This window comes from Anopheles funestus, chromosome 3RL (assembly GCF_943734845.2).
Source record: "Anopheles funestus chromosome 3RL, idAnoFuneDA-416_04, whole genome shotgun sequence".
NCBI lineage: Eukaryota > Metazoa > Arthropoda > Insecta > Diptera > Culicidae > Anopheles > Anopheles funestus.
Window position 1 is genome coordinate 69500037 of NC_064599.1, and position 23903 is coordinate 69523939.

General features: G+C 42.3%; 1 protein-coding gene across 7 annotated transcripts in view; it reads right to left on the reverse strand.

The window, feature by feature from the left end:
• Nucleotides 1-22541, reverse strand: part of LOC125770553 (dual specificity protein phosphatase Mpk3) — a 32447-nt gene extending 9906 nt beyond the window's left edge. Inside the window, exons 1-2 of one of the 7 annotated variants that reach the window (XM_049440263.1) lie at nucleotides 22314-22541; nucleotides 18314-21269 (exon numbers count right to left, since the gene is read on the reverse strand). In XM_049440263.1, coding sequence (XP_049296220.1) covers nucleotides 18314-18782 — 469 coding nt within the window. In that variant the 5' untranslated portion in view covers nucleotides 18783-21269; nucleotides 22314-22541. Of the gene's footprint in view, nucleotides 1-13758; nucleotides 18247-18313; nucleotides 21270-22313 lie in introns of those variants that run through there. The other 6 variants (XM_049440264.1, XM_049440262.1, XM_049440267.1 and 3 more) reach the window with 6 other exon arrangements.
• Nucleotides 22542-23903: the final 1362 nt, after the last annotated feature.

Here is a 23903-nt window from a genome sequence, read left to right on the forward strand (position 1 = left end):
TATTCTATTTCTATTTATAAATTCATTCAATACGAGTAGGTTGATTGAAAACAATTATTGAAGGGCACTTGAATAGAGACCGAGAACGCTAGTATTGGGCGTCATGAATGTCATGTAAAAACTACCGGAAAAAAGCTTTCAACGATAATGAGTTGAACTGTTCAAGAGATCTGTTTATGAAGTTTATTTGTAGAAAAGATATTGGGAAACTTGAAACCCCACAAAACTGTTGAATAATCATTTAATCACGCGGCTACATTGCGATTGTTTTTCATTAACTTTTAACCAAACGATTGCCAAACTTCGCCACAATACCTTAACACAAGATGCCTTATTATGTAACTTGTTCCATATAACCCAGTTCATAAACCTGTGATCGAATATCTGTCCTCCCACGCTTCAGCCTTGCCAATTTCCGACCCAAAATACATCTCACTCGTAACGTCAAGTGCAGGAGGACAATGTAAATGAAAATGTAACACAAAACTTGTCAGAAAAATGGCCATAAACTCGTTTCTCATAATACCTTGATCTAATTATGAACTGATTTAAACTGAACTGGAGAGAACTAACCAATCGTTGTCACAATTTGGTTCCCTTTCTTGGGGGAAGGTAACGTTTGTTATGCCGAATGAGAAACGTACGTGTAGGCGGCATTTAGACAAAGTGGAACACTGGTGCGAAAAGCACAGTTTTGCCATACCGAAGAGAAACCCCAGATGACATGACAAGGTAGACATGACATCCAAGCATTGTATGATCTACAGTGATCTATCATTCCACAGTTTACGAGGAAAATGACATATCTGAAGGTACATGGACATAGCTGGAAATCATTAATTGATCTGGTAGTACGGTATCAATATCATTACGTGATCATACATTTTTTAAAGCTTTTTTTTCATTATTACTCAGTCAGTGTAAGTAGCGAAGTTGGAGTAGTTTAAAATTTACAGGATTTTTTAGTTCTTCTAGTAAAATTGGTACCATTTCTTATGTTTTCAAGTGAGAGTATTCGTAGAATTTTTACCACATTTTAGATTTTGTTCCAAATGAAATTGGTTCTGTGACAATTTTTTTTAAAATAGATCGAATTCATCATTCGAAAGAGGTCGAAAGAGGCAGATCGATTCCACAGCAATCGTAATACATTTCATTTTAACTCGAAAATAAATCCAGAAATTGTTCCAACTGTACCATATTTCAACTCGAAAAACCCTGCAAAGTTTGACATTAAATATTTTACAGTAGAACGTCGATTATCCGGGGTGCTCGGGACCGGACTGATGCCGGTTCATCAATTTCCACGGATAATAGTCGCTTAAATATCAAGGCCATTTATACATCTAGACAAAGCGTACATCGCGTCTATATACTATTCTATGGTGATCTTTTTGATGCTAAAAATGATTCTGGGTCAAACAAATTATTATCAAATAACAATTAAAGTTTGGAACGTAAAATAAAATCATTTAAAAAAAAATCGTTTGGTGACGATTTTAATAGTTTTAACCAACCTGACTTCAGTACAAACGTTCACCACGGTTGAACAGCTGTCAATTTTCGGCGCACGGTTAATCCGCCCGCCGGATAATCGACGTTCTACTGTACATTAAATACTTTCCATAAGGAGTTGCTGTTGGAGCTGTTTGATTATGTTGGGTTGAAGTTTTTTTGGGCAATTCTTTTCAAATTTTATAGCAACATGGTGATATCTGTGGTATCTTTCCACATATTTCTATTTTAGACACAGGATAAGTTATCCACAGATAAATAGTTAGAGGATAATTCATAAAACTCTTTTGTCGAACATGTGACGTGTACACGCTCATCATCTGTCCAAAAGAGCAAAACGTGAATATTTACTGCGGCAGGCAAATTTACCACTCATTATGGACCGAATGGTCCAAGAATTGTTTTGCCCAGGGACCTGCCAACTAAACTCCGCTCCACGACGAACCGCCACGCAAATGGAGACGGAACGACTGCACGCGTGTCTTTTTCTTACGCTGGCCAAATTACAACCACCACCCAACGTCCAGCAGCACAAGAGTGTGAGAGACACAGTGTGCCACAGTGTTTTGCGAGACACTACAGCAGACCGGCGTGTGGTTGGACCGACTGTTTGGAAATGGGGAGATTGTGCGGATGCCACGGTCGTAACCGGGCGTGCTTGCGTGGGTGTGCAGTTTCATTCATAAGCTTTTTATTGCTCCATTTCTTCTTCGGTGTGTGTCGGTGGCGCGTGCTTTACTCTTTTCTTTTTTCTTTTTTTGTTGTTACTGTTCGCAATCTTTTTCGTTTGCTCGTAAAAATGGATATCGTGTCCCGGCATACATACTACACCCACGGCACGTACCGTGAACGGTATTCTTCCACTCATCATATATACAAATGTGCCCCATCCCGAGGGGGTTTGTGTGACGGTGATGGAAGGGCTAATGGTGTCGCACGGTATCGGTGGTCGTTGATCTAAAATGGCCGGTGAACACGAACTCTGCTCTCAAGCAACCCTTTTACACCAGTGGTACATAATTTACTGTTGACTGAGGTATCGCTTTCTGGGCCAAAAAGGAACTATCGTTAATTTATTTACAATCAATCATATACATCATCATGTATTGAGTTATTCCTACAATAATTTGTCATAATCATTTTCTCTCGTTTCTCTCTCTCTCTCTTCCTCTCTCTCTCTCTCTGCCCTTCGATTGCTCCCGAAACATATCCATCATTAAACAGTCAGCCAACCCCATATTTCTGCTTCCATTAGACAAGTGCCACTCGATCGATCCCGAAGAAACCCGTGTGGCGCGCACATGGTTCATTGAAAAAGATAATTTTTACGATGCCTTTCTCTTCCACCCACGCAGCCAAGGTTAGGATGGCTGGGAGAATAGCGGCGGCCCGGAGAAGGGATTGTGCTAAAAACGCCCTTTACACAAGTTCCGCTCGGGCATGCGAAACTGCGCATGTCTCGCATCGGAGCGGATGGAATATCGCGTGGGATTCATTCAGAAAATTGTTTGTGGATCGATTTTTGCTCGCCATAAGAAAAAAAAGCCAGAGCATGGTCTGGGGAACGGAGTTTTTGAGGAAGGTGGGGTAGTAAAGGAATATAGATTACGCCATAGCGAGCAGAGCAGAATAGAGAAAGAAAAATTAAATACATGCGCACCGTAGGAAAGGGAGCAAAAAAAAAAGTTGCACAAACTTTCAACGAAGCATGTGAATGAAAAGTTAGATTTTTAAATTCATTTAGATACGGTTAAACAGTGAAAGGCAGTAAAGAGATGAATGAACCCCAGATTCATTGTTGGAAATCGTACTTTTCTTGCAATTCTAGTAAAAAATTTGAAAGCATTAATCTTGAAGTTTTTTTTATCTAAGGTACATTTAATAAGACTTTATTTTCAACGAAAAATGATTCAAAGTTCTAAGTAGAAGGTAAAACATATCGATTTTTATGTACCATAGGCACAGCAACACCTTTAATGCTTTAATGTCCATTTTCCACAAGGAAACTTATGCAACGGTTTATTCGCAACAAAGAACAAACACTGGACACGAACGCTAGGGTTAATATCGCGTGTTACTTATCCCACTTGGAATAAGCAATGTTTTCCTAATGTATGGCAAGCACGGCATCCACGTTGGACACGCATGAGAAATTGACAAATGAAGTTGGCAAGCATCAAATATCGCAGTCCAGCTGAAGCTGAACTTTATTTGATTAAAGAGCCCACAAATATATATGCAGCAAATGTAAAAGGGCAAAGTAATAATTCTTAATCTCCCCCAACAATGCTCGCGTACGATACAATTCGGACCAAGTTAACGTGCGTTAAGAAGCTGCTCTTTAAGACAGTAAGATAGCAACGGAACCGGCCCGTCGGAAGCCTTCAACCAATCAGCGGAAATAAGCAAACCAACCGAAACGAAGACAATCAGTTTTTATTTGCTTTACGCTGTACGCCTGCTGCTTCTACGTCATGTTGTGCTGAAGCAAACAAAAGCCACCATCCATTTCAAAGCAATTGAAACTAATTCCATTGCAACAGTCAGTGGAACAGGAAACGGCGGCGTGACTTCATACACACGCGTTCCACGAATTCTCTAAAAATGCTTTAACGCACTCTGAAGTGGTTCATTTTCATACATTTTTCCACCATTTTTTAGTGTCCATTCTGGCGAACAAAGAACGGAAATTCGCTAGCAAAAGAGCGCCCTTCAAGCGTGGCAAGCAAGAACGTCATGATATGGTTTTGCTGTTGCTGTATTTGTGGAATTCATCGGAAGCTTTACCGCGAATTACGTCATACGTCGGTGACGTCAGCGCGAAAGCTTCTACGATGAAGCTGTGTGAGCATTGACATTTGGAAAGCTTTTCCGAGATATTGATGGTAAAATAAGATTATTATTAAACATTTCCAAGAACAGCTTTATTTGAAAATTTATATATCAATCATATTTATATGTGATAAGGTAATTACAGGGAAAAAACTTCTTAATCACATCAATTTACTTCTATTCTTCGTTCGCGGCTATTGCCGAATCATAATCACGTACGCAGCCAGTTACATGGTGTAAGGTACCAGGCGCCCGCTTTAAATAATTTTCTATCAGCGCCGGTACCCTGGTGATAAGTATTTACATCGAATATGATTACGCATCGTATCTATCGTGACTGTTTACTACCCTAAATCTACACACACGTGAAAAACAATTTAAATCTCCAATCATGGAAGGGACAAATGTACGGACTGGGGTGCCTTAGCACAACAAAAAAGTGGACAATGTGCCTCCGGTAGTACTGGTAACAGTGGAAGACATTCCATTTTCCACCCACGTGCAAATGGAAATCAAAGAATGGGTGTTTTGTGTCTCTGCCCACTTATTATCCTTTGCCTTTGGGGGATTTTTTTCTCGTTTAGCAAATTCTGGTGGGTAGCAGCTTTCTTGCTTGCAGCTTCTGCTCTGTACAATACACACATGCACACCTCAATTTGAGATTAAGCCCTATGCCAAGTCTCAAACAAAAAAAGGGACACATCACTAGCAGAAGCAGTAGCCACAGTAGTAGGTCTTTATACGGGGGTTGATCGCCCCAACAACATTCTAAGTCGGTCTCCGCCATGTCTGTTGACGCCAGCTCGATTTATTTTGTGACTTTTTGTGCACCTTTTTGTTTTTTTTTGTTTGCTCCACGCCTATGTGTCGCCTAAAAGAAAAATCCGACCTGTGCTACCATGGAAAAGCAAAACAAAAAGTCTCACAACACCTACGCACGTGCATTTACCTCCTGACAGTTGTGTCGAGGCTGTTGGATGCGTTGGACAGATTGCGACGAACGCAACCTCCTTTTATTTTCCTTTTCTGCCCCAAAACTCCTCCGCAAAATATCACCACGCCAGACCTTTGCCAGGACGAGGCTTGCGTGTGTGTGCTTTTTTTTGTAGTTCAACGATCAAGGATTTGGAATGGCGGAAAATAACCCACAATGTAGCCGTAGTACACCGACGCGAAAGACCGACCCGAGAACCGCAAGGAGGGAAGGGTCCGTACAAAAAAACAACAACGCCCAACTGAACGAAACCAATGCTAAGTGAGCGGGCTGTACGTACGCCCACGCTTTTCAACAAACGGCGGAGGACACCCACGCAAAAGCTACCAGCATCAGCAAAACACAGCCCTCGGTTCGTGTGCTAGCCGAAACCGAAAGGACAACCTACGACTGGGCGCCTCCACCTGGCGCACAGAAGTTTTTTTTTCCGTCGGGTTTTTTCATCTGCTTCATCATCATCATTATCGTGATCATTGTTGATTCATTGATTTTGGGGGTAGTTTTCCATCCAACTCCATACCGCCGCGTGCCTACGCGTTTTGTTCTGAGAGAGAGAGAGAGAGAGAGAGAGAGAGAGAAAGCGAAAGCAGAGACACGCCATTCAACACCTGCGCGCATCCTTTTTCCCGAGTAGACCCGGATAACCCATTCACTGGGGAATGGTTTATAATTCTCCTTTCTCTCTCACACACATTCGGCTCTCGGAAAGCATAATATTAACTTTATTAGCAAGTTCCTCCGTTCCGTCTGGCTACGAAAATCAAAAGTTGCTGTTGCCCTTTTGTGCTTTTCACTTATTCAAGCTGATCCGCAGAAAATGCCTGATATGCTTTTATGAATGAACTCGAACACACAGCAAATGGAAACGCCGAATGGTAGTAATTAATTTCACCACTTTCTACGCAAAACCGCCCGAAAGTATGCAATCCACATGATAAAATGTTCCTAAATTATGGAGTTATTTTATTTGAAGTTTATTTCTAAAAAAAAGGAAATGATAATACAATAACTTAATACTGATAATGATGGTGACGACAGAACTTTCGTTTGTACGTAGGATGATTCATAACATCGACATCTGGGCGAAGGTTGCCAACGGTGCCCCATTTGCGTTGGTGTTATGACTTTCGTCTGTAGGTGTAGGAGAGCGTTACACCCGTCGTATGATCGATTGTGTTTCGGGCACATTCACGGGTGGCATTCTTTGGCCGGAAAAGTGGGCTGAATTTTCCAATTTCGAAGAATTAACGTTCCGAGTAAAAACCTTTTGTAACTTTGTTTCTGTTTTGAAATGCAAATTGTAAAAATTCAAAATTGTATTACGTACGAACAAGTGCTATGAAAAACATTTTTAAAATATAATGTAAATACATTTTTGAAATTGGTTTTTAATTTTCCGATGCAAATTAATTAATGACTGTGTGTTTAATCTAAATTGAACGCAGAATCTTCTCTAAGGTTTAATTGATTTTGTAGCATTCCATATTTTTGTAACCATATTTCAACCGTTAATTGATAGGTATTTAATATCAACATAGGATATGAAAGAAATAATAATAACACTACAACATGCTTCGCATGATTTATACAACAACCAAAAATCTATTTCTAGGCAGTACGAAAACACACACACGCGCGCCCTTTGCCAGAAAGCTCCAAAATGGCAACCCATCGCTTACATCGTACGAACGAGAAGAAATGAGAATAAAAAATCCGTAGCAACTTCATCTTCCAGGAATCCATGCAGTGGGTGAAGAAAATGGAAAATTCCATACAATCGAAATAGAACCCATGGAAATGGCAGCGAAGCGAAGCGATGAAGCCGAAATGTTTCTACTAGAGCGCGTACGTTTCGCTTTTATTGTGTCTCAAATGAATCCACTCACTCGTAATGGAAAGCAACAGAGAGAGTGAGAGAGAGAGAGAGAAGGAAGAGGGAAGAACAGGGAAAAGGATACACTTAGGGAAAACGAGCAAACAAATTCGGCACGCGTCAAGTTGGGGACAGGTTTTTCCTTTGCATTGGAAGAGAAGTGAATGTCTATATTTCGCTTAATGTTTCCCCTAAAATGTTTTGTACATCCACAAAGGTAAATGTTGGTCCGAAGAGGTAAGATTTGCTGTCCTTTACTATGTTTGCTATCGTCAAACAGAACCGGTAGGACTTCTGGGAAACGAGGTCACAGGACCCGACAATGGGGTCTATGATACCTTAAGTTAGAAAGCTAAAATTTTTAGCCCGGATCTGTCATAACATCGAGCAGAATCGAGCGGGAAATTGTTGACAGGTAATATCATCATGCAAGGATTCCTCAAGGACCTAGCAATTTGACATAAAGAATTACATTAGGCTGCAGTTTTGTAGAACTGCGATTTGACGAAACAGGAATTACAGCGTCGAAATGTAGTTCGAAATATAGGCATAGCACAAGTAAAAATTTTTATTATTTTTCATAAAAAGCTGAACATAATTAAACTCATGTAATTTCATTGTTGTTTTAAATCCAAATTCAATCAACATTCAGCCGAATCAAATATGGCCTAACCTGTTTCAGACGTGCTAGAAAAATGCCTTGTTTTGACATTTGTCGAGCAGCTGATCGAAACTAACATTAGAAAAATTTTCTAATCTGAAATACGCAGGCTTATTTTGCTGAGCTGTTTGTATGGAAAACATGCAGCAAATAAGCCGCGAAACGTCAAAGTCCATATAAAAAAACTAGTTGAAGGTATCATAGACCCCAATAATGGTGGGGCTTCATTTCCATTTTTAAAAGACATAATTATGAAGAAAAGTGATGTGAAAAAAATCCAGAATTTGGGAAGAGTGTTATAAATCAAATTGATTTAAAAAAAAAGCAATAAAAAAATCAAATAAACAAAAAAACAAAACAATACGTTATAGGGGAACAAACTTTTAGAATACATCAAAGTAAAAGAAGTAAACAAAAACAAAACAAAGAAAATAAATGTAAAACAAATTAACTTAAAGTATAAAATAAAAAAAGGAAAACATAAAACATAAATCATATAAAACAATGTTAAAGTGCATAACTTTAAAAAGATACAATAAAACATGAAAACTAGTAAGCTAAACATAAAACAAAAAAAAGAACCCATGCCAAAGCTGTATAAAATCATGAAACAAATCAAACATGAACAAATTTGAGGGTATGCAGCGTAAACAAATAAATCAAGCTGTAAAAGGAAATAGAAAAACAAATCAAACAACAGAACGGAAGAACGGACTGTATAACTAATCATTCTGTACACTCCTTTTTTTGTTGGATTCCTCTTCTGCATCACACACAAAGTCTTCTTTACATTGTTTCCGGTTGCAACATATACGGACCGATGCTTCCAAATTCCCAAACGACCTCGACCGTTTCGTCAACACCCGGCCATTAGGCCGGAAGTTGGTGGAAATTAGAAAACAACAGCAAGGGAATTACGGGTAAGCAGCACAGCAAAACGGGGAAAGGTCGCTGCTGTGTGTTGTGTTTCCGTTGACAACATATGAATGGCCGTGTTTTTTTTTTTTGTTCGCTGTGCTATGCTGATGGAACTCACTCTGGCGGTGATGAACAGTGAGCAAAGAAGTGGAAAAAAGGGAAAGAAATCAAACGCCAAGAAAAGATGATGACGATGCCGTGCGCGCTGCTGTGGGAATAACTGCCGCAGCGGAAATACACAACCATATGATTTTCTTATTGAATCGCTGTTCGCAGCAACATTCACAGGCCACAGTGAATGGGGCGTGTGTTTTACTCCCTTTTTTTTTGTTTTTTGGTTGGTTAGTCGGTTTCAGTTTCCTTCAATACCGCGGGGGCCTTAACATTGGAAATACTTTGTTTACGGTGTTTAAAACAAACTAACAAAACCGCTATAAATCATCGTTGAAATAAAATTATTTCGCGCGCATGTGTGTGTGTTTGCGTGTTATTTTTTTTTCGTTGGAATACAACCGAATAGCACCATAGCTATAAATGAATGATTTGTCGGTCTGGTAACGAGGGCGAGCAAAATTAATTAATCAAACACAAAAGTGCAAACGAAAAGGAAATTGTAACAACTATACAGACGGAAGGGACAGACACACACACACACGCACACACATAACCGATATACAGTCGTCGTTGAGTAGGACCGGATGAATCCAATGAAGCGAACTACACGGAATCGTTCAGGGTCTGGCGGATTTCATCGTCAGAACCGGCGGATGACCCAACCGTGCCGCGTGTTTAAGGTACGTACGTACGCGCCCAGAAATGCTGGCTCTCATCCCCTAAATGGGAAAAAGGGCGGGTTGGGGAGAAACGATCCGAAGAAACCGAAAATTGCTCCCCCGTCTTTCTCTTTCGCACTGTAAACAATCTTATACATTAGGTTGCCTGCTGTCGATGGAATGGAGTGATATCGGCGGCAACAGCGGGAAGAGAAAAAAAATCATTCTAAACACATGCGGTACACACAACCATGCGTCGATTTGAATTTGTTGCTGCACCCTACACTGTGGGCAAAAGGGGGACAAAACACATGGCGAGCGAGATAAATGACCGACCTTGGAAGAAAACCCTTTCTCCCGCCGGACCGTCGCTCTACATGAGTGGGTTGGTGGGTGGTTGGATGACAAGCAAGAGCGGAGGATGAAAATTCGAACCGAGAACATGTGTGCGTGTAAACTTTCACCTCCAGTTGGGTGTACACCACCCTCCCAATACACCCTTCCTCACACGGCTTTGTTTTTCGGGTGCTACGTTTCCATCTTTCATCGATCGACGTTTGTTCGCGCTGTACACGAGGTACACACATGATCGCTTGATCGATTGGGTGTCGAAGTCGATGATCAAGTGCCGATGGGAAACGCTTTAAATCTGAATTGTAATTGTTTTCTTTTTTTGGCAGGGACACACACTTAACTCACTGAACAGAAAGCGAATAACAAAATTTGTATTTAATTGCAAAAAGAAAAAAAATAATTTAAAAGAATATGAGGAATAAGTTAATCTTTTTGCTGTGTAATGTGTGCAATATGTCGACCTATTTCGTACAACATTTTTGTTTTGTTTTACTTTTGACATTTCTCTTTTAATATTGAATTCTTCACAGATTATAATGACTCATGGAATGATCCATAATCCATAAAGTTTCATTTTAGTTGTGTACAAAATTTTGCATAATAGGGAATCAGATGGGTATAGAGCAATTCTGCTGTATTTCTGTATTTCTGGCTCCTGTATTGTGATTTCCCAACAGGATTGTATGACGAAAGGTAATTATATGGTATCATTTATTATTTATTGTTAATTGAAAACTTAACCCGAACGTTTAAAATATACCCGTAGACGTTTAGAAAAAAAAACAACTATTAAAAGCTTACAAACATATAACGATAAATGGTAATCTCATCCAGGAGAATGGAAAAAAGTGTAATTAAATGCCAGAAAGCCACAGTTTTATATAATTTAAATCCAACCGTGTTGCGAGAACGTGTTAAACACATTCCGACAGTGTTTTTTTCTTCTTCTTGCTGTCTCACTAACACACCATCAAAATAGTCGTAAAGCTATACAATCAAATCGTCACTAACACACACCACCAGCGATGATAGTTAGAATACAAACTAAGAAACAACAAAAAAATACCTCCACCAACACAAACATTCATTCGATGGGTTTTGATTTGTGCTGAGAGGAAACATTTTCACCAGTTAGAGCAGGACAGCATATGACTGTGTGCGGCGGGGAAGAGCACCAAGCGTTAAAGAGAAGTTGTTTTCCGTTTATCGAAGGTGATTGTCGCGTTCGCATCCGGTTGATTCTTCTTCCATTCATCGATGACGGTTCGCGTCTCATCCACCCGTAAAGTGGTGATGACGATGATGTCGAACGATGAGGAGGTAGAAGGGAAAGTACAGCCAAATGGGGGGGCTACTATAGCAACGAAACGCGACCAACTATTAAAAAAATCTCACTATACACACACAAACATGTACGCACATACCAACGTGAAAGAACGACGCGCTTGCGCGTCTTGTTGTATAAACACATGAATAAAAAAAACCTCCAATGAAAGTATGTGTTGGTAAAATCCGCGCTTGATGCCACCGAACAAGGTGACGAACAAGTAAACAAGAGAGAGAAAGAGAGAGAGCGAGCGAAAGAAAAATGACAATCCACCGGATGAGCTAAAAGGGCTGGCAAAGGATGTAGAAGGTTGACAGGATTGGAGGAAGGTCGTATAAACGGAGGGAAGAGGGAGACGCTGATGTATTTCAGTGTGTCGAATTTCATTCATGCTTTTCTCTACCCACACTGCTTCTTCGCGCGTGCTCATTCCCTCTCTTTCCTTCTCTCTCCCATTCATACGCATGTCAAACGCAAACGCAAAATGTAAGCGCACGCTCTCTCTCTCTCTCCCTCTCTTTCGCACCGTTCGCGATGACACGATATTCATTCAATATCATCACCATTTTTAAGTTCACATCCGATGAAATCACGTTTTGAGGCGTTTTGTTGGTGGTTTTTTTTGTTTTGCTTTTAAATTGCTTCTCGGGCTCTAATGTCATCTCGCACCTACGTCGACTTTGTGCACGGGTGTGCACTATAAACGGCAACAAGTGCTTTTATAGCAAGATGCGGGCGGTTGAAATGGTGCTTCGGGTCGGGACGCTAATCGAATCAATTTTCAAACGATATGAACGAAATGATCGGCCAACTCTGATCTTCTGGTTGACATTGATGTTAGTGGAATAAAAGAAAAAAAAAACACTGACACTTGACAGATGTAATGAAGCAGTTGCCGACGAACGTGTTGTTGGGAATGGCGAGTAGATTTGATCAGTTTTCGAAATATGATATTTTTAACATAAAAATAATTTAAAATTCGCTTGCCTATCGCAACACCACGGTCATCAAACAATGCGAACGGATGTGCGAATGGGACATTAAATCGTTTCAATTTATTACTTCCCGCTCTTAATTAGTTAGAAAATCGCTATTTTCACTGAAAACAACTAAGGGGCAACAGCGTACCCCTTTCGCGGGAGAAAAGGCAAAACAAAACCCCAAAACGTGCGGACCCCTGACTCACCAACGGACCAAACAAGGCAGACGCGCATCTGATAAGGAAGTTATAAATAATACCCCAAAAGTTCATCCCCAGATAGAAGAGAGAAGCGGATGAAGATGGTTTGCTTGATTTGGTGCACAATCGCGGTACAAAATCAAAACGTCACCTTCTTTCACTCGCGAGTGAGGCTTTCAAGGGGCTACTTGCTTACTGATTGTGAACCCCAGCCAGCACAAACAGCAGCAGCAAACGATCCAAACATCCAATTCGATAAGACGGCACCCGACACGTTTGCGTCCGGTCACCAATCGCGTGTGACGTCAAATATGTCTACTTTGTGCTTCTTGGTAAACTGGAATACGTACGAATTTATCACCAAATTTACACCGTCACCGTGAGATTTTGCCCGTAGTATCAAGTACACGTACGATAAAGCTGGAAGACGTCATCGCTTTCTTACCAAGGTGTAGGTCTCAATCGAGAAGTTAACTCTCCTACTACTCTGGAGATCTTGAAAAGTTAATTGGTAGCGGCGGCACTACCTATCTACACTCTCCATCTGTTCAACACATAATATCACTCGTTTTCGTGTTATCAAAACTCGTTTCTGCTCTTTATCATAAACGAACGCACAGAGGAAAGATTGTGTAAATAGAAGCAACGGAACTGCCAACAGTGTCACAATCGCTATCAATACAATCTGTCTGCGTCTGTTGAGGTTTGCGAACGGAAGTACACGGTTTTGCGCAATCCGGATATCCGCACTACAGACCGGACAAAGAATGGGTGCGCGCCGGAAGATAATTAACGACATGTTGTTGGAACACAATCGCACAATCTTATCGTGCTAAAAGAGGAGGAGAGAGACAGAGAGACAAACAGGAAAGTATTATGGAACAATTAGTCTTCGGTTTAATGTCGTACAATGAATTGTTTGATATAGATGCAGTACTGTCGTATGTTTTATTCAATTTTTTATATAGTTTATGGAAAATGTCATATCTAATAAAAATGTTTGTCATTTCCGACTTTGCCGTTTGGAGGTATCAAGATTCTCCTCCAGTACTCGTACTTGGACTAGTACCCGGACTAGTGCTCGGGCAAGTACTCCTCCAACTCATGACTTCAGTACGAAACCAGTACACCTCCAGCTCAAAACTCCAGAACGGTCGTTTGACACGACAGCTCACAAGGTAACAAGTCTCAAGCTGAACAAATTTAGTTACAATTCATCCCTCAAAATTTGCTTGATTATTTGATGGCAGATGTCATCTTAAAGTGTTCAACTAAAGCTATCGTAAACCTCCGATTTTGTCAGCTGTCGTAGGAACTCGAACAAAATTCACCTTTTGCTTGTCACCTGTTCATCGATGAAATAGTGCAATCGGTAGCGTGCCTCTCTCTCTCTCTCTCAGCAACTAGTCTGTTCTGGGTTCAAATCTCGGCTGCAGCAGCTCTTGTGACTATTTGGTTTCTAATGGATAATTCAGAGCATAGCCAGGAGAGGTTGTTTATACTTGTATGTGAGTGTGCCTCTCACAATGTCTGAAGAGCTTTTTGACACTTCATCTACACGACAAAACCCCTTCAGCTTCTGAATTGTCACTTAACAAATCTTGTCACGGGAAATAATCCAATCGTGCAAACGGTATTGAATCCGAACTACTACTTCAAGAAGTAAATGAAATATTACCCTTCAGCCATCGAATTACCATCTAACTGGCCGACACCCAAGCAACGGCCCACGGTGAGTTGTTCAAACACACACATGCCCCACATGTGTGGTGGACATGTAATATCTGCCCGCGCGCACACCTCATTCGAGCGGAAATTGTGATCGTTTCGAAGGAGTTGAAGATGGAGTTGGGTAGTACTAACCCCCATATACCGGCAGGGTATATATGGTATCGCGTAACGTTTTGGGACCGGCAAAGTCCGAATGAAATTTTCAAATGACACCCGAAGCAAAGAAGGTGGGAAGGCTAACTTTTCTGCCCACGAATGACCACCCAGGGAAAGGTGAGGTGACGTGTAAGAGGTGGAGGAACAAGGGAGGTTTCGAATTACGATGGCCTGGTTGAGAGCGTCTGTTTAGCATACGGGCACGTTATTCATTTTTTACCCGTTTTCCGTAGCAACCGGTGGCGTAGTGGGTTGTTCGGGGACGGTCACGGTACACTACAGTGTACTCCGATTTCTACCGAACGGGACCACAGGTAAGTTTGGACGGGTATGTGTGGGCTGCAAAGTTATAAGAGAAAAAAATAATCATTCCGCAATCGGCCTCCTACCAAACGGTTTATCGACATCGTTACAGGTTCGGATATGGTGACACACGACACTAACGTCACACAGGTAAGAATCTAACCTACAAATGTTCACCTTGCGATGACAGAATTTTAAGGGAAGATATACATTCAGAAGCTCGAGAAAACAGGTCTAGTTTTGGGATTTTTAGAAGAAAAATTACTTTTAAAAATAAAAGCACACGGCAAGTAGCAGACAAAATCAAATTGTCTTGTTCGTTGACTGGTAAAGCGCTGCCAATATCTCTAGAACTACCGGATCTCTTCGAAACTCTGTATAAAGTTATCATCAACAAAAAAAAAACTCCTAAAACATTGGATAATTGCGCACAAGTTATGCTCTCATTTTCCTATTTTAATGTTACATCTCTGCCTCTGTCTATCTCTCCTTCAATAGAAACTAGTCTTTAATCGGCATACATAAAACTCGACTAAAACAGTGTTATAGTGGACGCATTTCAGCACCGCGTGTCCAATGTTTTCATTGTTTTGACAGGTCCGAAATGTCAAATCAAGCCCTCAACCAACTGATCGCAGAAGGCGAAACACGATGCGATACACATTTTTTAGTAGGCCGTGACGATTTGCCGGGTGATTTTTTTTTAAATTCAACTACAGTTGCAACTCTCCTCTTCTGTCTCCCATCATATAGACCCCATGTTAGGGAGTGTGGTTATGGAGTTTTGTCCTCTGCGTGGGGGTTTTTCTTTTAACTTAACTCGAGAGATGAGTTGTTTTTTCCAAATACCGTCTACGTTCGGAGCAGATTCGTTTTTTTGTTTCTGTTTTCATAAATTTACCGATGTCCATAAACAATACCTTGTGCGCGGTGTGTGAAGTGGTTTCCTTCTTTGCGAGTCCAACAAGCACCTCTTGGAAATGATTTCAAGACGCGGAATACGGCGGGGTAGCGCTCGAACCGAAAAGGGGTTTGTTGTAATGGGGTAGGTGGGGTGTGTTTTGCGGAAGGTTGCTTTGAATATTTATGAATGACTTATTATGTGTCTCTCGCATCGGTGCATGTGAGTTCGTACCTTTGCGTGTGTGTGTGTTTGTGCACGTGAATGTATACGGGCTCTGTTGTAATCATTTTCTTCAGACCGTACCCTACTTCATGCCTCTACCAAGATTCTCACCCCTTCTTTACTTTGTCGTGTAACTCCATTCATAACCCTCCCTCCATAGTGTGCATTTTTTTCCCCTCTACACACAACTACACCATTCCACTTTGCATCCGTTTCCTCTCTCCCTTTACCCTTTTGCACCCCTTTGCGTACATTACGCTTCGCTGGACAACCCCACCGGTATGCGTTTTTCTTTTGTTTCTTAACTCTGCGTGTGTTGTTTTTTTCCTCTTCATTCTCTTCAATATCTCGGCACGTAAGCGCGCAAAATGGGTGGTTTGGTTCGGTTGCACAAAAAACACGGTGGGCGAAAAGTGCAGTGAATGAAACGGAGAATTCGAAACATGACAAACCGAAAAGAAGCAGAAGAAGAAGAAGCTTTCCACGCATACGCACAGCCACACGGTAGGAAGCAAACATGAAACTTCACTTGAATTGCAACGATTCGTAACGAACGGGGTCTCCACGGGCTGGGCCTGACTGCGTAATGGGGTCTTTATGGGAAGAAACGTAACGGAACGGGCCGCTTCCACCTTTTCCTCTTAGGTGACATTCCCCCCCTCCCCTTTCTTCCCCTGTGACCCTTCACCAAAAATGGTAGACGGGTGGTAGTTCTTCCGCTGCTCGATCGCAAATGATTGCTTCCTTTTCTTTTCTTTTCTTTTCGCTTTGCTTTCCTTTTGCTTCACACAAAAATTCCCATACTATCTCGTGCGCGCGTATCGAGCTGATGATGAGTTTTGTACAATGGGTCGCGCGAGCAACATGAATGGAAGCGCAAACCCGCGCACGCAACGCGAAATGAATGGTGGAAAGACACCAGCCGTATGAATGAAACCTCTTTTGCGCGTTTGTGTGCGAAATTGAGGGGGTATCGAACGATTGTTCGATGTGTGGTTGCTAGATTGTGATGATCTTCATTTTGCGGCTATGGACTCATTGATTGCAAAGTTCAACTAATATGTCAACCCTCGTAACTAATGGCAATATATGTAGGGTAGAATGATAATTTATTCTAGGGAATTCAAAATTGGTTTAAATGTTGCACACAGCAACAAGAAATTTTACTCTATATTATTCAAACATGATCGAATTTGCAACGGAATTTGCGATGCAAGGATAATAGTGTACCAGAATTCACGACAACAGACTATACTTTGGGGATTTTGTGTATTCAATTGTCTCAAAAATGTTTAAAAATGCCACAAGATCGAGCAAAAGCAACGCAAGCAACATTGTTCAGTAATCGTCCGAATAAGGCCAAACCACCGAAGATGTGAGAAACAATGTAAATTGTTATCCGGCCAAAAAGACAAAAGAGCCGAACGGACAGCATGCTTTTTTTTTGGTTTTGCTTCTTTCCTCTCTGACCAACCGCCAAAGAGAAAATAAAATCAAAATTCTAATATGGGAAGGAAGTGTTCTTCCGATTCCGACATGGCAAAAGACGGAAATACCTCGGCCCCGGCGCTGGAAGGAAACGACGGTTCGTCTTCATGACGATGCCGATTGAATATACAAACGCCCCAAAAGCCATCCATTTCCGGCGGAACGAAAAACGGGAAACGTTTTGCGCCGTATCGTCGTCACCCGCCGTCCATCGTATCGTAACCGGCCACCAGTTCGTCTCTCTCTCTTTCTCTCTGTCGGCGGAAACGCATCATGGTGTCGTGGTCGTCCACACAAACGACATACAACAGATACCGAGCAGGAAAACAGAAACCATAAAATCATCGGTACGGTGGCCCTTTTCTGCTCTGGTGCCGCGGCTACTGCTGCATCGTTTACATTCGCTTTAACGATCACTTCGGAATGTTTTGTCCGTGCGCTGGTTTTTTTTTTTGGTGTGAGGACGGAGGACGCTTTCGTGTGCTTTGTTTTAATTTGTTGACCCGATGGAAATTCCGATGCGTTTACTTTGCATCACTGTGCATAAAGAAGACACATTTTGTCCCTTACGTGTGATGCCGAGTGATGGTGATGATTAAAATTGTTGCTTTAAAGCAAACAACTCGGCACGGATCGTACTTACTGTTGCGATATTTGTGCATTTTCGGTAACGAATCACAAGCACACAAGCGAATCACACATTCCTTTCGGTTAACGAGCAAACTGATTGAGTGTGCAAAGGGCAGTACGCGCAACGGTGACTAATCCGAAAGCTAATGTTTCGAATCACTAAAGGTTTGTATCGAACATGTACGCGACAGCGGAGATGCGCACCAGATGAAACATCTCCGTATCGTATGCCGGCTGTACAAAGTGTGGTGATTCATAACGCTACGGACATGAAATGCTTTTAGAAGCTAATATCCGATCCGGTTTCGGTCCATCACCACACGGTCATGCGCACGTTTTCTTTGTTCCTAATCGAATCGAGTTAGTAGTTCGGGGTTTTTTCTGGCATTCGGGATCTAAAAGTACATGTGGGCATAGTGTCAGCAGTGGGTAAAGAGAGAGATTTAGCTTACCTTCGAGACAGACCACCCGGCAGCCATCTTGCTTGAGCTTGCGATGCAACACATTGATCGTGGTATCGTTACCACCACCGGCCGTTGCCGTTGTGGCCGCCGTCGATATAAGGCCGGAACATCCGCCACCGGCTAGTAGGGCCAGATCTTCGCGGCCACCACCACCACCACCACCATCACCGACCGGTTCGTTGCTGTTGTTGTACAGTACGAAGGTGCTCTCCTTATAGCAGGACAGGATGCGCTCCTTCAGATCGCGGCACTTGATCGTGGACGTGATGTCGATCTTGCCGGCCGCGAACCGGCGCAGCATGATCGACGGTATGGAAAAGTTAACCGCCGTCCGGATGTGGCTTTCCGTGTACTCGTGCGAGCTGCGGCAGTCCAGTATGATGAAATGCTTCTGCGACTTGCGCAGTGCAGCATGCAGCTGCTCGCTCGTTATCATCTCTATATCGTGATCGGGCATCCTGCGGCTGTTTCTGTGTGCGTGTGCCACGTGTGTTGCCGCTGATGATGGAACTGGAAAGTTTGTATTATTCTTGTTCTTCTTCGTTTACTTTACACCTCTAGGTAGCAGCAGTGTGGCTGTTCCGTTTACGGCCACCGCCCTCTCCGTCTGTACCTTCGATTTATTATCGCTTATCGCACTTTTGACACTTTGTTTGTTTACGTTTCTGTGATGCGCTGCACGTACAGAACAGCAGCAACATCTATCGCAGTACGCGCTGATACAACGATTCAAAGCAGACCATTTCTCACACACTTTTTTGTTCACCTTTTGCAGGAAAATTTCATTCAATACCTATTCTTCATACACTACGCAACCACGACGATCATCCGTTTAGAATCGCTTAAAATAAAAAGAAAAACATTTATATACACCCACGTTCACGTTTTTTTGTAATTATTCGTATCTAGAGGGACACGAATGGAAACAGAGAGATAACGAGATAATGATTAGCAGAAACCATGAATGAATGATAGACTTTGAGGGGGGATTGTGATGACGTCACCAATGACAGACAAACGCAATGTTTGCCCATCGTCACGATCAAGATCCTCGGTTGCACAAATGCACCGTACAAAAACACTCACACACACACACACCCACACGCGCAAGTAAACGTGTTGGATCATTTCTCATGCGAGTGAGCACGATCAAAGTTTTGCTCATCTCATCCACTCATCAACTGCTCACTGCTGGCGATGACCGATGATAGGTGAGAACGAAACCACCACCACACCACACATGTACGATGGTAAAGGGAAAGAGAAACGAAGGAGAAGGAAGCCGATAGGCAGCAAAAAAAAAAGCTTTTAATGCGTGTGACTTGATTCGTTTCCCATTTGTGTGTTGCAACAATTGTTCGAAATTGTTTTCAATTCAATGTTTCCTTCTCGCGTCCACTTTCTCTTCTTTCTCCCTTGTCCTACATTGTGCCCTTCTGGTTTGCCACCGTAATGCACACGATACGGGGTATTTGTTTTATGCTTTTTCTTGGCATAAATGATTCACTGAAGTTTTCGGTGTTTCCGAATAATGCACATGTTGGTTCCAGCATGACAACGAGTTACTTTTACAAAAAGCAAGTTTTTGGACGTTTTCATTGTTTTGCTTCACCGTTCGCTTGCTTCTATTACCATTCACAAACGCGCGCGTACACACATTCCCATACAGCCACACAAACCCACACACACACACACACACAATCAATCACGCAAGTACACCAGTTGATACGATACGCCAAGAGAAAAAAAAACAATGAAAGATTGAGAAAGCTTCGAACCGGAACCTTGTCACTGATGGAATGTGCTTGTTTCGCTTGCGAGGGCAGCAAGTTTCTGTGTCCGGTAATTATAATTTCATTCGTCGCACACTTTGCACACATACGCTTGATTGATGATCACTTTCCGCAAATGCAATGCACTTTGCTTCACCATAGCGTACAAAATCGTCACGAAAAACTTACACCAAACGCACTGGAAAAGAACGCGAAGAACGGAAGAACCGGTCATAAACGCGTTTTAGTTCGGCGAGCGTTACACCTTCGGCGAAGGAAGCGTGAAACAAGAATGAATGAAAAGATGTACGCGAAGATGAAACAAACGGTGTTGTGTTTTGAATACTCCGAACCAATCTCACCAATACACAAAACACATCGTGCAAACAGAACACACGCACACACCTTTACTGGGAACTGTTTAAAATGTACACTTCAATACTGCCATTAGTTGGAATCGTGTCCAGCGCTTCGAATTTTTCGTTTTTCCTCAATAATTTAGGGTTGTTTTTGCTAACCTGTTTTTAATTGCATTTTTCCCATCACCTGTGCATCCCATTTTAAGCGATTCTTTCTATTTTCTTTGTATTGGAAAAGAATGTTGACAACAATACGAATGTTTGTAAAGTGACATTTACACGACACAAGATATTGAACGGTACTAAACAAATTGGAAAATTATTGCATTTCTTTTCATTGCCCGTTGTACTTTGTTTCGGAACGTAAACGCAAATTTTAAACTTTACATTCACTGCTATTTAGCCAACGCTTTTAACTTAAATATTCATCACCACAATTAATGCCCAATTCAGCTAAGCGTCGTGTAGTAGCGTATTAATATAGTGACAGTTTATAACCCTTCGGGGCATTTGACATCGGCAATTGGCAGTTGGTGAATCAAACAAGCTGTTTGAAATCAGCATTGAAAACATTCATAAAGGTAAAAACAACTTTTGCACAGATTTCAGGAGCACGTGAATATGGATTGTGACGAAAGCAAAAGATTTGTTTCCTTCCAAAGATGTTAGACTTTGAATAATATTCACACTTCACAGAAATGGTAGTTCGTTAGTTAACACTACACTTGAATTTCGCTTTTAGCAGTTACTTCCGCAGTACCTTTTCTTGCATAAAATTGTTCGTTAGTTCACTTAAAATTGTTTTTTCTTTGCCTGTAAGTATAATCACACACATTAATCTCCATAAGCACAACCAAACTGATACACTGCCGCTTCGTAATGCAACCGAAACAAGGTGCGGTCCGTTTTCAAATTACATCTGAACGCCTCAAAAATTTCTTATCGGCATAGGTTGCGCCATTGGAAAAGAGAAGAACAGCAGTACGCCTTCAACGCCTCCAGACGGAACGCCCGCCAGCCCAGTGCCCACGCGTGCCCAGCCTCGGTTGTTTCGCATTTTTAGAACTCTCGGGGAATTGGATTGCGTAAATCCTTTTTCTAGGAATGCTGCCCGACGCCTCGAACTCATGTGCGAAGGCGTATGTTTTAGAAGGATACTCTCGAATGCCCGGCAACCCGCGCGCGTGTGTGTGTGTGTAAGCGCGGGCGGGGATCGGCATATCTCAAGGAAAAAACAACTTCGAAAAGGATAATGAATTTCGCACACAACATCGTCGTCGTCGTCGTCGTCAGCAAGTCGGTTCTGCATCACCCACGGCCACACGGCAGCATGCGTAAGCAATGACGTGCGAATGGGAGGGCGTTCTTGAAAAGCGTACAACGTGGCGGCGTCCAACGTTCTGTTTTCTCGGTAAAGGCATCAGCAAGGGCGCCATCGGATGCTGTTTGATGTAGACGACCCCGAAAAACCGTGCTGATCCCACGCACAGGTCGATTATTGACGTCAAGTTGAAAGCTTTGCGTGCCCATTCTGCGTAGGATACAGGATAATGCGATGATTCGCAAGACTACATCCAGGCCACTCACTACAAGCGGTAGGCGGTATTGTATTTTGTACATTATTATCTTTTATCACTTTCAGCACAGCGTTACTGATAATAGACACACTTAATCTTCCCTTCGGGTTTGCGCTCTAATAGGGCACTGTAAATAAAATGGGCCTCGTGCCCAATGAATACCGAACTCCAAAGCTTCTGTTACACCGTGTCCGTGTCCTTGCACAACAATTGCCACGAAGAAAGAAACAAAAAAAAACATAATCTATGAAATACACCTAGTACCACACAGGACCGATACCTCTATATGGTTGCGGGCCCGTTCCAACAAAACATCTGACATATAGCACTGATGCTGGATGTCCTGGTGCAACTTTTTTATCCCTACACAGCACAGAACACACTCAAAACAGTCGCATGTGCCAGGTACCAGCCCCGGCCGTGATGGAGAATTATTGGTATGTCGGTACTTGCAGCCTCCGAAGAAGTGAAATGGGAACTAAAACAGAACCAGCCAGCTTTCTCACCGTCGCCTCGTTTGGTACGCACATGCGCGCAGCAACTTTGAGCACCGACCGACCGACCAACCTGTCATGTGGCCTCTCCCCCCAATACGGCAGCAAGGGGATGACAAGGGATAAACATCGTTGGATCTCCCGTCTCCCTCACTGGACCACCAGCTACGAGGGGGGGTTATGCGGGACGACATCCGCGAGACCTTGAAGGACGAATTCTTTCGCCCAGCCCAACAACAACGAGTGCGACAAAGCGTAAAACGGCCGACCGAGCAGCAGGAGAGAGTGAGAAAGAGCGCGTTTGTGCTTGTGTCGTTTTTCGGATTCATTCATGGAATTTGACCGTTTCATCGGGGTGTTCAGGGTTGGAGGAGCGCTATTGACACGGTATTCTTACGGGTAGCAACTATCTGGTGCAAAAGGGGTAAGGTTCTGCAGCAGAACAGCCAGAACTGCACCGGTAGATGCTGCTGCCTGGACGTCCTTGCTGCAACTTGCAGGCCTGTTGGGTAACCGAGCTGCGACCGATTTCTTCCTACTACTGCAGCACGGCAAGGACAACTTCCACATCCGTCGCTTGGCTATATCGGCAAGTTCGCATGCGTTATCGGGCAGGAGGCCCGGAACATTGGGGCACATAGAAAATGGAAGTTTAATTCATCAATTGTTTCGCCCGGTGGTGCTGAACGGGTTTTGAGAGGGCACCAGCCGGGCAGGTGAATTCGTTATTCGCTCGTTCTAGTAGTTCCGGTTGATTGATGCAGAAGCAGTGCACACTGAATGGAGAAATGGGAAATTAAATTAACCTACGAACTCTAACAGGGAGACGGACCGGTAGGCAATTCTATTCCATGAATGGTTGCCGTTCGGGAGCTGAACTTTCTAACTCTCGAAGTAGCACAACCTTGCATGGATAAGTTTTTCTCTTTTCATAAAGACTATAAACGCAAGGGGGTTGCTAATACCATTACGAACTAGTTTCCTTTCATTGAGCTTTTTAGAGTAATTGGAAAATATAGTTTTATGAATGATTATACATCACGCTCATCAGATATGGAACTGCATGAGAACTTTACTAAGTATTTATCATGGGCACCAGACATCCTTTCCCAAAAGGCTTTATAGATTTTTTTAAATAACAGGAGTAATAAAAAGTTCACCTAACACAGTAGATGTTATAGGTGAAACTCTAGAAGTTTAGCCGACTTCACATTTCCATATACTTGCGTACTTCTGCCATTTAAACAGTAAAGTACAAATAATGAAACGATAACGAAACCTACACCTATTGAAATTCGCAAGATATGGGTTTCAACACGTGTAGGTTTCGTTCATTTGTCGTGTAGTGCTAGGAATACTACATTGCAAGTCCCAAA